The sequence below is a fragment of the Canis lupus genome, chromosome 5, assembly GCF_048164855.1.
Source record: "Canis lupus baileyi chromosome 5, mCanLup2.hap1, whole genome shotgun sequence".
Classification (NCBI taxonomy): Eukaryota; Metazoa; Chordata; class Mammalia; order Carnivora; family Canidae; genus Canis; species Canis lupus.
The window spans coordinates 84,746,409-84,761,944 of record NC_132842.1 but is presented as its reverse complement, the minus strand read 5'-3'; the positions used below and the strand labels follow the sequence as shown (position 1 = coordinate 84,761,944).

Below are 15,536 nucleotides of genomic sequence, written 5' to 3'. Positions count from 1 at the left end.
AAGGGAACGATCCTGTAACTGCATGATGCTCGCTATTTTTATAATGTACTCTTTTTGTGCTTATGTTTTGGAAGTGGGTCTTCTTATTCGCTTTATTTATTCTTACCCTCTAACTTTGTCTTTCCTGTCTACCAGGCCTCCCCCTTGTCTACCTTAGAACTAGGAGTACAGCCAGTCTGACTAACCTAGAGCACCAGATCTATGCTAGAGGTACAGTATAGCCAAGCGAGGGCTTGTTTTATTTTCCTATTTGAAGAACTGCCTTGTACACTAAATTTCTGTGAATGGGAGCTGAATGGGATATCCCAGGTTTGAGTACTCTGCTTTATTTTTTTTTTAATTTTTTTTATTTTATTTATTTATGATAGTCACATAGAGAGAGAGAGAGGCAGAGACATAGGCAGAGGGAGAAGCACGCTCCATGCACCGGGAGCCTGACGTGGGATTTGATCCCGGGTCTCCAGGATCGCGCCCTGGGCCAAAGGCAGGCGCCAAACCGCTGCGCCACCCAGGGATCTAGTACTCTGCTTTAATAGCAAGGAAGACCACTTCAGACTGATGAATAGAGTGACACCTTTTATCAGGAGCAGGTGATGTGCGTCTTCCCTCTCTCCTAACTCTCCACGCTGTGGAATCAACTCCATGGTATATGGTGCAGAAATACCCAGTGTCTGGGGTGATTTCTCTTTTTGAAAAATAAGAAAATGGAGGAAAGCCACCCTCCCTCAGGCAGTGCTGCAGGTCTTTGTTTATAGAATCCTTAGTGAACATTTATTCTTACAGCGATGCAAGGGGCTCTGTGGAGTAGAAGCTGCCGTGACCAGGAATTGAGCTAAGAAAAAATTTACCAGTAAATATTTGCAAAGACACAAACCTTGGTTTCTTTAGCTATAAATTGAAGTGCTTCAGAGATAGGAAATGAAATGTGCCTCATTTCTGTCTCTGACCCTTTAAGTTTCCAAGAATTTGACTAAGAAGTCAATATGATAGAGAACACCTTAAACCTCCAGGAATGGGAATCCCACGATGTTCATTCCTTCACTTGTTTGAAGGAGTGTGATTTAATCGGAATGATTTATGTCTGTACTTGGCAAACACCAGGTCCTGCCAGGGTCATGATATATTGTGTAAAAAAGACCGTTTGAGCTTCCTCTACCAGGAGTTTGGAACAGGGATGTTCATACATGGAGGCAGTACAAGGGTCTTTCCTGCAAGGTTTTACCAAGATGGATGTGGAGGGGGAGGGTTCACAAAGGAAGCCTGTGATCCCATCTTCATTTATTAATAGATTTAGACGCTCAGCTTTTCTGCATCTGTTATTTAATCTTTCAGGCTAAGTAGCCTGGGCGCCTTCCTGATGAGGGAGACGGAGTAATTTGCCTTTGTTCACATGACCAGCTGGTAGCAGGCCTGGGACTTTAATCTGTTTCTTATGATTTACAAACCAGGTCCTTTCTGATAGACTGGACGCTTACATGGCGTGGAGACCTGCACTGTTTATAAGGGCCACATTGCTCTGTGAAACCAGCCCAGCAGGGTAGCAATTCCCTCAGCTGTCTGAAACCCAAGTTGGACTTGAGGAGCCCTCTATTCTCTTGGCCTATCAAGGAATGAGGTCTGCTCACTAGAGGCAGATTTTCTGGGGCCACCAGGGAATACTGCTCTCTTGGATGGACTTGGGAATGTTGTTCCCTGGTGCTGTGCCAAAGACAAGTATGCAGTTGACTCGGGCTCCAGTGTGGGAGATGTGGGATTTGTCCCCTGGTGTCGGGTTTGGATTCGTGAGCACTGCATGTTAGTTATTCTCAGAGGCGCGCGCTGCTGCGGTCTGTGCTGGTGGGTGTGATCAACCCACGAAGCTTGGGGACCTAAGCAGTGTGCTGACCCCGGCTGCTTCATTCCAGAGTGACATACTTGTGACTGTCTTTATATGGACGCCTAGCACTTTCTCCTGTATTGCAGTGTGATCAAAGCAATTTGCCACCTGTTCTTTTTAAATCTAATTTGCAAATGGAAACTTACAGTCTGGCTCACAGTGGGATATGAAAGCACATCTGGCTTCTTTTCCTCCTGGGTCCTTTATCTGCTGTAATAAAGCAGCTTTCTCATGCACTCCTGGAGAGGGAGGTGCCTTTCAAGGTGGCACAATAAGCCCTGTTTACCCTGCAGACAGCTCTTAAATCTTTTACTCCCCCTCTGCTCTTGTCACCAGCCTCACAGCTACTCCTTGATTTTGTACTTGATGTCATTTTTTTTTTTTAAAAGCCAACCTTGCGAACCAAGTGAAGTCATTGGCATGAGAAATGGGTCTATTCTAGGTGGTTTTCCATGAGATGTTCTAGGAGTTTATCATCGGAAGTATGTGGGGTATCTCTAAAGACTAACCACAGAATTGTAGGGACACCCTGCAGATCACATGTTTGTTTTATCGGATCACCATTTCTCAGATTCCCTTGAGCCATTGTCCTTAGCAAAACAGAACTTGCCTTAGCTTGAAATTGCTTGTTTTTGCAGCATTTATAGTACTAGCTTCTGAAAACTTTAGGAGGCACAAAGGAGAAGAAAAGAAAGTGATTACTTTTTAAAAGCCAGTAGCAATTCCTGACTTTTATGGTCCTGGCCCAGGCCTTATTCTGGCGGTGGGAGAAGGCAGGGTCTGTTGCAGTTTACCTTCTTGTTTTGCTGACAGGAAACATGTGGACCTGTAAGGTGTGTTTAATTTTGCTCTAGAGTTCTCGTCGGGCAGTTGTGGTCACCTTTAGATGTCATTTTGCATGGCTGTGGACCACTGGGTCCCGGTGTTGCTCAGCCTGTCCTTGCGCTTTAAAGCTGGGCGCACAGTTTGTGGGTGGTGCCCGTGAGGCGTGAGCGCGTGGCCGGTGCCTTTGGGGTTCTGTCTCCACCTGCTCTCAGTGTGACCCACCGACCCACGGGACCTTGGTAAGAGGAGCCGTGTCATACCTCATGGCCGGGCAGTGGTGCCGGCAGAAGGATCTCAAGGCAGCCTGGATGCTGGAAACCCATTTCTGGCCGCATGGTCTCTTGCTTCTCTGTTTTCTTAGAATGGTTATAGTCAGGTCTCTGGGATTTGGTTACTTGCAGTTTTGGATCAGTCAGTGTTTCTTTCCAGTTTCCCTGATTAGAAGCGATTTTATGAAAAGAAACCCTACTTTATGCCCCTTTTGTAGAAGCCCTAGTTCCTACCTAGTAGCAGACAGTGGTGGTATCTATGTTAAAAAATGAGCTTAAAATTTCATTTAAAAAGTTTTTGGATACTATACTTCTGATCCTCCAGGGAAGGGGAAGAAAGTATTAGTTTAAGAGAATAAAAAAGAGTGGTTTTTTAAAGATTTTATTATTTATTTATGAGAGACACAGAATGAGAGATGCAGAGACACAGGCAGAGAGGAGCAGGCTCCCTGCGGGGATCCTAGGATTCCAGGATCACGCCCTGGGCTGAAGGCAGATGCTCAACCACTGAGCCCACCACGTGTTCCTGAAAAACGTGTTCTTTCTTTTGTTAAAATATGCATAACATGACAGAAGTATAGCTTTTATGGAAAGGGAGGCTGTTAACGGGCAGGCGTTTTGGACAAAGTGTGAGTGTGTATGTGCACTGTATCTTGCTATGGTTGGGGTCACTCGCTGAGAATATATTCCTCGGGGCTTGTGGGGGTCCATCTCCCTCTGCTGATAGCAGCCAGTTAGGGCCTGGTTGAGGTTAGCTCTCCTGAGGTAAGGTTCACTAGAATCATGGGAGGATTGGGGGCTGGGAGTAGTCCCACATCACAGCTAGCTGGTGCAGGGACCGCCACCATGTAGCAGACAGCAGACAACTTGGAGATCCCATATGTCCCACTGACACCTGTGGCGGCGCCGTGTCTGTGGCCGCCACCATCCGCCCCTCTGCAGGAGAGGCAGTCGGGGCACTGCGCGTGGGTCTGGGGAGGGTCTCTGCCACGCACGGAGAGGCCTGTGCTAACAGCCTTCCTCTGTTTGCCTGTAGCAGAGGTGAAGACCCCCAAGCGCCGGCAACCATTCGTCCCTTTTGCTCTGAGGAACCACACGGGCTGCACTTTGTGGTTTGCCACCCTGACCACCACACCCACCAGGTAAGGCACGCCGAATAGGTCACCCTGAGCCGTCTCTGCCACCAAAGGCTCCTGAGTGCCAGCCCAGCACAAGGTGGGCCCCTTCAAGAAGCTCTTAGGATTATAGTTGAATTAATAACTTGCCGTCTTGTTGAAATTTATGACAGAGGTGGAATCTGCAGCCAGAGAAGTAGATCTCAAGTCTGAAATGTCCCAATTATGACCCTGACCCTGGGGTCACATTATGTTTAAGCTAAAAGTCAAGCAAATTAAGGATGTGAGTAGGAAGTGGGAAGGAAAAGTCATCCCATCTTTTCTCCTCCGTTCTCACCACTACCCCCTTTTAAAAGAAGCTGTATGTGGTAGTTAAACCAAACATCCTGCACTTTTCTTCCAAGACAGCTTTGAAAACACCTCCCATATTATCCTCACCAAGAATTATCTTCAAACCTAAAACAGTTCATGCCAGATGGAAGTGGGTGGAGTTTGGAGAACAAAAGAGCATTTACCTGGGCCTAGTGAGGATGTTCTCTATCAGCTGCCTGCCTGCCTAGACCTTGGCTCTACCCTCGGGGTACATGCTGATCTTTCCAGTTTAGGGAATGAGAGGTGCATGAAGTAAATAACAGAATTGGCCAATTTGAAGCCACATTTCTCCTGCTTCCACTAAGTATGGTAATGCCCCTGAGGAGGTGTTTGTTTTTTTTTTTTTAAAGCAGTTTAGGTCTGTTACATTCCAGATAGTAACTTAAAAACTACTTTTTAAAACTCCTGACTGTGTTTACCTGTATTTACGTCCCGATATGTACTGGACTCACTCGCTTGCTGGAGTAAGTGGTGGAGCAGTGTTAGCTTTCAGCTGTTTCTCAAGCTTTACTGAGGCTGTGATTGTCCCAGAGATGACTGCAGTTACCTCTTAGGTCATCCTGGTAGCCAGGCTCCCTGGGCTTCTGATGGGGATTGAGGTCCAGGAGGGGCTTCTGCACCCCCAGCATGGAGCTCCGGGTGAGAGGGAGTTGAGAGAGAAAGACGGCCAAGCTGGTGTTGTGTGATTTGGTTCCAGGGCTGCGCTGTCCCACAGTGGGAGTCCAGGGCTCGTCCCAGAAGGGAATGGAACATTTCTTGATGATGCTCACAATGTTAGTGAGTGGCGGGAAGTTCTCACGGGCGAAGAGATTCCCTTTGAATTCGAAGCAAGAGGAAAGCTAAGACACAGGTAAGGTGTGGTTCATTCTTTTCCTCCCCCCAAAATATACTGGGTAGATCTCTCTATTACAAGAGATTGTCCCTAGTATTTTGCCCTTTCCCTTGCCTTTGTTAATGATTTTAATGTTTGGTTTTGAAAAGCTATTTAGAAAACCAGTGTTTCCTTCTGCTATCTTGGGAATACACTTCTTTCATTAACAGTCCCTTTATTTGACATGAGGGATGATGGCCAGTGTGTTGCCCCTAATTTGAGGGATGTGCAGATGACGACACTCAAGTTCACTCAAGTTGTATACAAGCCTGGTTTTCAGGATGTAGTGGCGACATGGTTTCTTATGTTATGTTTTTACTTTATTTGAACGTTACTATGGTTGACACACAATGTTACATTAGTTTCAGGTATACAACATAGTGGTGTGGCAGCTCTACATTATCCTATGTTTGCTGCAAGTGTGACTACTGCCTGTCACCCTGCGGCACTATTACAGTGCCACCGACTGTATTCCTCATGCTGTACCTTTTCTCCTCGTGACTTGCTCACCTCATAACTGGAATGACATGCTATTCTTAAAAGGTTGTCAAAGCATGTTGATTTTGGTTTTAAGAAGTGCGTGTGCTACATAGCACTTTCAGCAAGCAGGTGGGTTCAGGCAGCAGGGCCAGTCATGCTAAGAAATTCTGATTCTAAGAGGATAACAGTGACTCATCGAGGGAGACTGCCAGTTGGTCACTGTTGAAACAGCCCGGCAAAGGATTGGACTAAACACGAAAGAAGGTCTGTCTGGTTATGAGAGGTCCTAAAATGCCTTTTTTGCAGACATGTTTAAGGGGAAGGGCAATCCAGTGGATGGCGATAGGGTGAGACACTTGCATGTGAGCCTCCTATCCATTGTCAAGCAGAGCTGAAGTATCAGAGCTCGGCTTCGGCCGTCTGGCCTTATGCTTTCATGACGCTTTAAGTCTTTGTGTGCAAAGCTGCTCCCAAGTGAAACAGCTCTTCCTTGCGCACAGCTCGGACCAGCACACATGATTCTCTAGTGGCCAGCGTCCCGCACTTGTGGGCCTCCCAGTGATTACATAGGAAGAATAGTTTATACAGTCACCGTGCTGGGCACACGTACCTGGAGCCACAACAGAATTTCCAGGGATGAGTGGTAAGCGTGTTCCTGTTCCACAAAGTTCCTGGAGAAGCTAATTATAGAACTGCTGGCTGTATTTCTTCATCAGCACTGCCTCCGTTGCGTCAGGAAGGGTTTGACCTCTTTGTCATTTCCGTTTTAGCATACATGTCTAGTAACCCATTTTAAGTCCCACTGTTCTGCTTGAATTTATCAAAATAAATGCCTTCTCTGGCTTTTCCCTCCTTGGCACACGGTGCCCCACTCCTTCCCTCCCCCTTTCCTGTCAGCCTTAAATCCAGTTCCCCATTTTGGGCTTCTGGCTTGAATTAGGCAAAATCTAAAATAGAATTAAATGTGCAATTTCCTCCTGTTCCTCCCGTTCTGCCCGCTGCCTTCTGCTCCAATTTCAGCCGAGCACTTCAGCCCTAAAGCTCTGAGGGCTTCGTCTCTCATAACCTGTCTGTAGGCGTATAGGACTGAAGCCAAACAACCGAGTGGGGTTCTGAGAGATGTAGGATTTTCAACAAGGGAACCAAGAAGAAAATGTCATTTTATGCATTTCCGAGAGTGTGGTTATATGATGAAATTGCTGGTACAACACTTTTACTGGCCCACTGGAATGCTTTTAGCTGACGTCATTATTTTATAGAGGTGGGGGTGGGGGTGGCGTGCGGAAAGGACCCCGGCATGTGCGCAGGATTTGCAGAGTTTGTACAAAGGGAGGGTAAATGCCAGTCTTGCTCGGGCTTTACAGATCTTGCACGTTTGTTTTAAGTATAACACCCAGTTAAAATATTCTCTTGATTTTCCTTGCATTAGGTAACCACCAAAAGGCTTAGCCAAGGGGATTTTTATATCGTTATATAGTAAATCAGATTTGACTCTTTGCTTCTACTTTCCTTCCCTTTTTAAGATCATGCTTAACATCCTTTCCCCTGTTCTGCCTCATAGACACACCCACGACCTCCGGATTCATCAGCTGCAAGTGAGAGTGAACGGCTGGGAGCAAGTGAGCCCGGTGTCCGTGGACAAAGTGGGGACATTTTTCCGCTATGCAGCACCCGATAAGAATTCATCTTCCTCTACGGTGTGTGGCTCTAAAATTGGTGTTTTAGGGCACAATCTTGCCCCAGCCATGTGCCCTTAAAGCCAGAGACTAGGACACTTCAGCCTGTAACCTCGCTCTGGTGAAATTGTCTTGTTCCTCATTTCCCCTGGCTCTAGGAAGAAGACACAAGATTATTTGGGGTCAGGCATAGGGATTCATAGTTGCTACATAGGTCAGCCACCAGTGGTTAATTTCAGTAGAAAAAAAGATAGAAAATTAGTGTTAACACATACTACCTCACCCGTGCAGACCCATTTCATACTCAGTTGGCCCAATTGGCAGTTTACTAATCTGCCAAACATGTGTTGGCTCTACTTCCGCATATTGTCATGCTTCCTTTGTATACGATATTCTTTATATTTCTTGTAATGCTGTTCCTTGATCCTTCTAGCTCTTGTCTCCAAATTCTGCTTTCTGGCATAAAGACCAATGTCCACTGTTACTCATTTTCTGATCACACACCCTTTCACACACCCTTGCCCTAATGTTACCCCAGCCTGCAGTTAGGGGTTGAGGGCCTACCTGAGGAGAGACGCAGGCGGCCTCCCTGTCTGGAACGCGCAGGTGGAGGCTGGCATCCTGGCTGCTGTAGTGGTCATGGGCGCTCTCACCCACTGCTTAGCCATACTTTGTAGGATTACATTCCTTACTGGGGAGCCAGTGATGCGTCAGAAAGTGCAGATTGGCAAAGACATCGTAGCTTTCCTTGTGTTCCCTTTATTGATGAAAAATATCCTCAGAGAACGCTGTTCCTTCCTCTTCTTCTCTTGGACCCTAAGTTTCGTAGAAAAGGAGACTTTCTTTCCAGATTACGTTCCTGCCTAAATTTATGTCTAGTCATGAAAGGACTAATTCTCCCCAGAGATAGATACCTTTCTGTTGTATTGTTGTGTCATGGAGAAATTCTGTATATTTGGAATGATTGAAAAATCAGTATTACATTTCTCGTATCCTCTAAGATAAGATGTTTTCTTTTCATGGCAGACCATACTTTACTAAGATTATTTATAAATCCTATTCTTACAAGCAAATTACGTTGTCATTGAATTTAATGATGCCTGTAATCTTAGGTCTGTGCTGACTCTGACTTTTGGATTCTTTCTTAGATTGGCAGCCCAAGCAGCAGAACGAATATTATTCATCCGCAGGTTTATGTGAGTATGATTTTCCTGTGTCTACTGAGTATATACACTGCACTTGAACCGTACATTGATGTCCTAGTGATCACAGGACTTTATGACCTGTGTGTGATTGGAATTGATCTTTGTCCTTTCCTATTAACAATTTACCTTCCTTTTATAAGAACTTTCAAAGAAATATTTTCACTAACTTGGTATATTAGACTGTTACGGGGAGGAGGAGAAAATGCAAATGTTGTGGTCCAGGTTTCCCTTCTCTTATTTCCTTTTTCTTTTCTTTCTTTCTTTCTTTTTTTTTTTTTTTTTTGAGAAAGAGACAGCATGCGAGTATGTGGGGGGAGGGGTGAAGTGGGGAGGGACAGAGGGAGAGGGGGAGAGAGCATCTTAAGCAGGCTCCACACCTAGTGCGGAGCCCAAAGCAGGGCTTGATCTCACAACCTGGAGATCAAGACCTGAACCAAAATTGAGAGTTGGACGCTAAACTGTCTGAGCCACCCAGGCTCCCCCGTTTTTTCTTTTAAGTTAAAATATAAATGAACCCTATGCAGCTATGTGCATTTCCCGGATTTTGGTCCCAAGATTGTAAAAGTAAATAAGAATGAAAAATAGTAAGTTTTATTTCCATTTAGCTTTAGAAACCTCATCAGAGGATGATATTAAAAAACTGTCTTCAGAATTTTGCTTATAGTTTCTTCTTTCTGATGGTAGTAAGTTTTGAAATGTGAGATTTTTAAGTAAGCTTAGAGACAGCAGTGTCAAGATTTAAAATCATTCTTGGGCTTTGGCTCTCTTGGGGATTTACTAGGCTAGGTCAGTGGGAGCTTTGATATTTGTGCTGGGATTGTGTCCCTCTAAACACCCTCCAGAAAATGACAGTTTGCCTTTTCACTGGGATTTCATGGACGTCTTGATTCAAAACGAGCTCTTCGTTTTATTGTGCATTAGGTCGGTTTCCACATACTGTTTGTTTTAATAAAAATGTTGGTAGTAGGAAAAGCTTGGATGTGGTGTCATTTGTTTCTCCAATAAAAACAGCATTGTCAGTATGTTCTGAACACATTCAAAGAATGATAATTGCAGAAACCTTCTCTTTGGAGTACCTGATGTGGAGTTTGATACTTAAAAAACAAAAAAAAACTTCCCTGGCATTTGCTAGTAGAATGAAACGTGTGTTGAATGTCTGAATGAACATGTGGAAACAGAAAGTAGTGGCTGTAGCCCAAGACCAAAAATAAATTATTTCCCTCCACTCTGTTAAGTTTTGGAGCCTCGGTGTCCTGTTTGTGAAAGAGCAATTACTGAACAAAGCTGAAAAAGTTGCAGAGAAAGAGAAGTTTGATTTTTAAAGTCCTTTGAAAAACAAATGTTGTTTTTTCTGCAGGCGTGTCAACGAGCGGTGTATGGGTCTAGAGAGTAATTTTTATGACATTTAGGGGGAAAAAGTAATTATTGTTCCTGTGAAAGGCATACCAGTACAGACAGCTCTTTCTTACACACTCTCTGGATTTTACAAAGACAAGTTCTAACCTCAGAAGACTTCCTTCTGTTTTTCTGTGTGTGTTGGGCAGTATCCAGCCCATTGTTAGCGTTCAAGGAGTGTTTCTCACTTTAATGTTAATCTGGGAGAGAAATACCACAGAAGGTAAATCATTTTATGTTCTGCAAAGTCCTACCCCAGTGTTTCTAAACGTTTAGTTGCTTTGGATGATCTTTATTCCCCTCCAGTAGAGTTGAAAACAAGCCTCGTTCACAGTTTCCATATAAGGGCTGATGTGTAGGAACCCAAGGGCATTGTGAATGAAGGGTAATTTCCAGCAGACAGTTTCTTATCAAATTGCAGGAAGTTTGGAAGATTTAATAGGTTATTATGGGTCTTAGTTACTTTATAATGTGTCTAGAGGCCTAAGACTGATTTTTCTTTGTGACACATTTTGTGATACCACATCTGAGTAGAGTATCTGTTTTTCTAGAAATGTTTAGAATTGGCTGTTTTAACAGTGTGTATCTATAGCATATTCACTTCTATTAAAGATGAATGGTTTTAGGGCTTAATGACTAATTTCACTGAAGGGTTCTAGTAATAATAAGATGCTTTTGATTTAGGCACTCTGGTTGGTATTGTTGTATTTTGTGTGTTTTTTCAAGAGCACAGCTATGACACTTTTATTCCTGTGTTTTTTGCAGTTCTCTTCACTCCCACCTGTCCGGGTGGTCTTTGCTGTGACAATGGAGGGCAGTGCTCGGAAAGTAATCACTGTCCGATCTGCCCTCATTGTGAAGAACAGGCTTGAGACACCAATGGAACTAAGACTGGATAGCCCATCAGCTCCAGACAGTGAGTTTTGCCATGGTCTTCCTTTATCTTGAGAGGGTCAGACTTTTGGGTGGAAGACCATTCCCTAAAGATGCTGACCCTTTTTTCTGTGGCAGAGCCTGTGGTGCTTCCCGCGATCATGCCCGGGGATTCATTTGCTGTACCTTTACATCTCACTTCTTGGCGGCTACAGGCCCGGCCTAAAGGATTGGGTGTATTTTTCTGTAAGGCTCCTATTCACTGGACCAATGTAGTGAAGGCTGCAGAGGTTAGCAGCAGCAAACGAGAATGCCACTCTATGGACTTGGACAAAAGCCGATTCTTCAGGTATGCACAACACTGCAATGGCGTGTAAATTTTCCTTTTTAAAAAGATATTCATTCTCTCTCTGAGGACTCTTAGTGATTCAGTTGTGCTCGTTTAAAACCCTAAAGTTCTTATTCCTTAAGTTCTTATGTTAGAGCTTATAAGGCTTCGAGGGTTAATCTTTGGTGGGTATGCGACTGTTGCTTATCATCTGATATTTATGGGAGAAGCAACCAGCAAGCACACTACTCACAAGATAAGAAACTTGTATGTGTGCATCAGCATAAAAAGAGGACATGCAGAGAGGGAAGTAAAAAGTATTAGCCAGTACCTATTTCTAAATTGAGACTCAGAATCTTGGGGGTGGAAGTTTTTCAAATGACAGATTTCAAAGGAATTTGGAGGAAGGCTCATGCACCTAGTACTGACTTGCCTTGGGGACCTTAACAAAATTATCTAATCATTGAGACTCTTGTTTTCCCCTTCTGAAGCATATAGGTAGTACATTTCTAGATTCAATGTTGGAAAAAACACTGGATTGGTATTGTTCAATCCTTCTAAACTTAGACTTTAAACTTACTTAGATCAGAGACTATCAGCTTTAGTTTTCTCTTTAGTGAAGACAGGCATTCATTTACTTTAAACTTCTAGAAGAGGTGCAAGAATAGTGTAAAGAATTCTAGTATGCCCTTTACCCTGATTGGCCAGTGGTTAATGGACTGAAGGGAGAAATGAATAAATACGCAGCCATAATGGAGTGTTTAACAGTTTCCTATCAATGATTTATAAAAACAAACATCAAAGATTTGAATAGTGCTGTCCATCAGTGTATGTCATAATTGGCATTTATAAAGCACTTTAACAACTCCAGATCGTATACTCACTTCAAGTATATATGGAATAATTATCAAGAGAGACCATCTACTGGGCCATAACACAAAGATCAATAAATATTAAAAGAATTGAAACCATACACAATAAATCTCATCACAATAGGATTAAACTGGGCATCAGTAACAGTAAGATGCCTGTAAAATCCCTAAATATTTGGAAATGAAACATTAGATTTCTAAATAACCCAAGGGTCAAAAAAGAAATCACAAAGGAAATTAAAAATATTTTGAACTGAACAATAATAACAACTAGACATTAAAATGTGGGGGAAGCAGCAAAAGCTGTTCTATAGAGGAATGTATAGGTTTTGTGTTTTGTGGTTTTTTTGAGAAATGTGTAGCTTTTAATGCTCTTATAAGAAAATAAGGAAGATGGAAAATCACTGGTCTAAGCTTCTGCCTTAAGGTAGAAAAGGAAGAGCACATTAAAACAAACAAATAGAGAAAGAACCTGATAAAAGTAAATGTGGAAATCAATGAAATAGAAAACAAACAATAGAGAAAAATTAGCAGTGTCAAGTTGGCCTTTTGAAAAGATTAATAAATTTGATAAATAATAAGATTGATCAAGGAGAAAAGAGAACATACAGATTACTGATAGAAGGAATGAAAAGAGGAGACATTATTATAGATTCTATAGACATTAAAAGGAGACTCTACGAATAATTTTATACAAATTCCACTCTGGAATGACAGATTTCTTAAAAAAGATGATCAAAACTGACCCAATGAAGAAACAGAAAATCCAAATAGCCCAATATCTCTTAAAGAAATTAATTTTTCGGGGATCCCTGGGTGGCACAGCGGTTTAGCGCCTGCCTTTGGCCCAGGGCGTGATCCTGGAGACCCGGTATCGAATCCCACGTCAGGCTCCCGGTGCATGGAGCCTGCTTCTCCCTCTGCCTATGTCTCTGCCTCTCTCTCTCTCTCTGTGTGACTATCATAAATAAATGAAAAAAAAATTAAAAAAAAAAGAAATCAATTTTTCAATAAAAAGCCTTCCCAGAATAAAGACTCTAGGTCCACATGGCTCCACCAGTGAGTTCACCAGACATTTTAAGAAGAAATAGCACCAGTTCAAGTCTTTTGGAAAGCAGAGCAGGAGGAAACAGTTCCTATTCATTTTATGAGGCCACATATACCTGATACCAAAACTGACATATATATTATTGAATAAAGAGAGAGAGGGAACTATAAACCAATATTTCCCCAAGAGATACAAAAATTCTGTTTTTTTTTTTTTTTAAGATTTTATTTATTCATGAGAGACATAGAGAGAAAGGCAGAGACACAGGCAGAGGGAGAAGCAGGCTCCATGCAGGGAGCCCAGCGTGGGACTTGATCCCGGGTGTTCAGGATCACGCCCTGGGCTGAAGGCAGTGCTAAACCGCTGAGCCACCGGGGCTGCCCGAGATACAAAAATTCTTAACAAAATATTACCAAGTAGAAATCCAGCAAGTGAGGTTTATTTTAGGAATGTAAAATTATATTAACATTTGAAAATTGATAAATGTAACTTCCCATATTAACCCAAAAAGACTAAAAGAAAAAACCCATCAGATTATCTCATTAAATGCCAAACAAACAAACAAACAAACAAACAAACAAAAAAGCACTTGATAAAATTCAACACCCAGTACAGGCAGCTGTACTCGGCAAATGAGGAACCGAAAAGAATTTTTTCAGTTTGTTTAAGGACATCTGTTATAAACCTACAGAAACCTACAGCTACCGTCATACTTAATGGTGAAACCTTAAACTTTTTTTCCTTGAGATTGAGAACCAGCCACTCCATATGATATTGCCATAGTAGTCCTAGCTGTTGCAATAAGGATAAACAGGAAATTGAGAAAGCTTAAAGATCTGAAAAGAACTAAAACAATATATGCAAATGACACATATATATAGAGAACCATAGACTACATAGGAAAATTATGAGGCTTCATAAATTTATCAAGATTTCAGGATTTGAGATCAACCTACAGAAATCAATTGTATTCTTTTTTTTTCTTTTTCTTTCTTTTTTTTTTTTTTTTTAGGATTTTTATTTATTTGAGAGAGACCGAGATAGTGACAGAAAGAGTACAAGCTAGGAGGAGAGGGAGAAGCAGACTCCCAGCTGAGCAGGAAATCCAACACAGGGTTCCATCCCAGGACTCTGGGGTCATGACCTGATCCAAAGGCAGACGCTCAACTGCCTGAGCCACCCAGGCGCTCCTCAATTGTATTCTTATATTCTAGCCATGAACAATTGGAAATTAAAATAATGCTACTTACAGTAGCATCAAAAATCATAATTACCCAGAACTCAATCTAAGGAATTATGTAACAGTTCTCTATGCCAGAAATGACAAAACCTTGTCAAGAGATAGTAAAGAAAACCCAATAACTAAGTGGAAAGATAACCAAGTTCATGGATTGGAAGACTCGATATTGTTAGGATTTCCATGCTCACTAAATTGATATGAAGATACAACCCAGTTGGCTATCTGCAACCCAATTAGCCATCAACAGGATGATGAATAAATAAAAAGCGGTATATTCATCCATTGGCATGTGGATCAAATTACTCAGCTCAACTGTATCTTGTAGAAACTCCATGTGACACAAAAAAACCAGACACAGAGAGTGGTATATACTGTATTGTTCTATTTACGTGCAGTTCAAGAACAGGTTCAACCAATCTATAAGTGTGGTAAGTGTCAGACAGTGGTTGCGTCTTTGTTGGGAGAGGATATGGACTGGAAAGGGATGGGAGGGTACTTTCTGGAGTGAAAAATTGTATAACTGGTTTTGGGTAGCAGTTAGGTATACATATTTGTCAAAACTCACCAAACTGAACATTTAAAATTATCCATTTTATTGTGATTTAATTATACCTCAGTATATGTGTTTGGATTGAAAATTGCAAATATCTTAACTGAATTACTGAACCATGTTTACATTATGCTTTCTCATACTCCACTAAGAAAAAATTCAAGTTCTTTATTTAGGCCAATGGTTTTTACAGTATTTTGTCTTCATAGGTTTTGTGTGGCCATAAAGAAGGAGAATTACCCGGATTATATGCCCTCAAACATATTTTCTGACAGTGCAAAACAGATCTTCAGACAACCTGGGCATACCATATATCTCCTGCCAACTGTGGTCATCTGCAACTTGCTACCTTGTGAACTTGACTTTTATGTTAAAGGGATGCCAATTAATGGGACTCTGAAACCTGGCAAAGAGGTGGCCCTCCACACAGCTGATACATCCCAGAACATTGAACTGGGTGAGGGTTTAGTCAAAGAATCATTGGGTGGTAATTCTATGGGAATGTCACTAAATGTTTTGTGATCATTTGATAAAGATTTTA

General features: G+C 42.3%; 1 protein-coding gene across 10 annotated transcripts in view; it reads left to right on the top strand.

Annotated features, from left to right (window-relative positions):
- VPS13D (vacuolar protein sorting 13 homolog D) overlaps window positions 1-15,536 on the top strand; it is a 236,859-nt gene that overhangs the window by 89,847 nt on the left and 131,476 nt on the right. For 7 of the 10 annotated variants that reach the window (XM_072828309.1, XM_072828305.1, XM_072828311.1 and 4 more), the window contains exons 40-47: window positions 136-210; window positions 4,007-4,112; window positions 5,155-5,307; window positions 7,370-7,505; window positions 8,633-8,680; window positions 10,850-11,000; window positions 11,096-11,306; window positions 15,205-15,452. In XM_072828309.1, the coding sequence (XP_072684410.1) occupies window positions 136-210; window positions 4,007-4,112; window positions 5,155-5,307; window positions 7,370-7,505; window positions 8,633-8,680; window positions 10,850-11,000; window positions 11,096-11,306; window positions 15,205-15,452 (1,128 nt within the window). The remainder of the gene's footprint in view (window positions 1-135; window positions 211-4,006; window positions 4,113-5,154; window positions 5,308-7,369; window positions 7,506-8,632; window positions 8,681-10,849; window positions 11,001-11,095; window positions 11,307-15,204; window positions 15,453-15,536) is intronic. The other 3 variants (XM_072828306.1, XM_072828308.1, XM_072828307.1) reach the window with 3 other exon arrangements.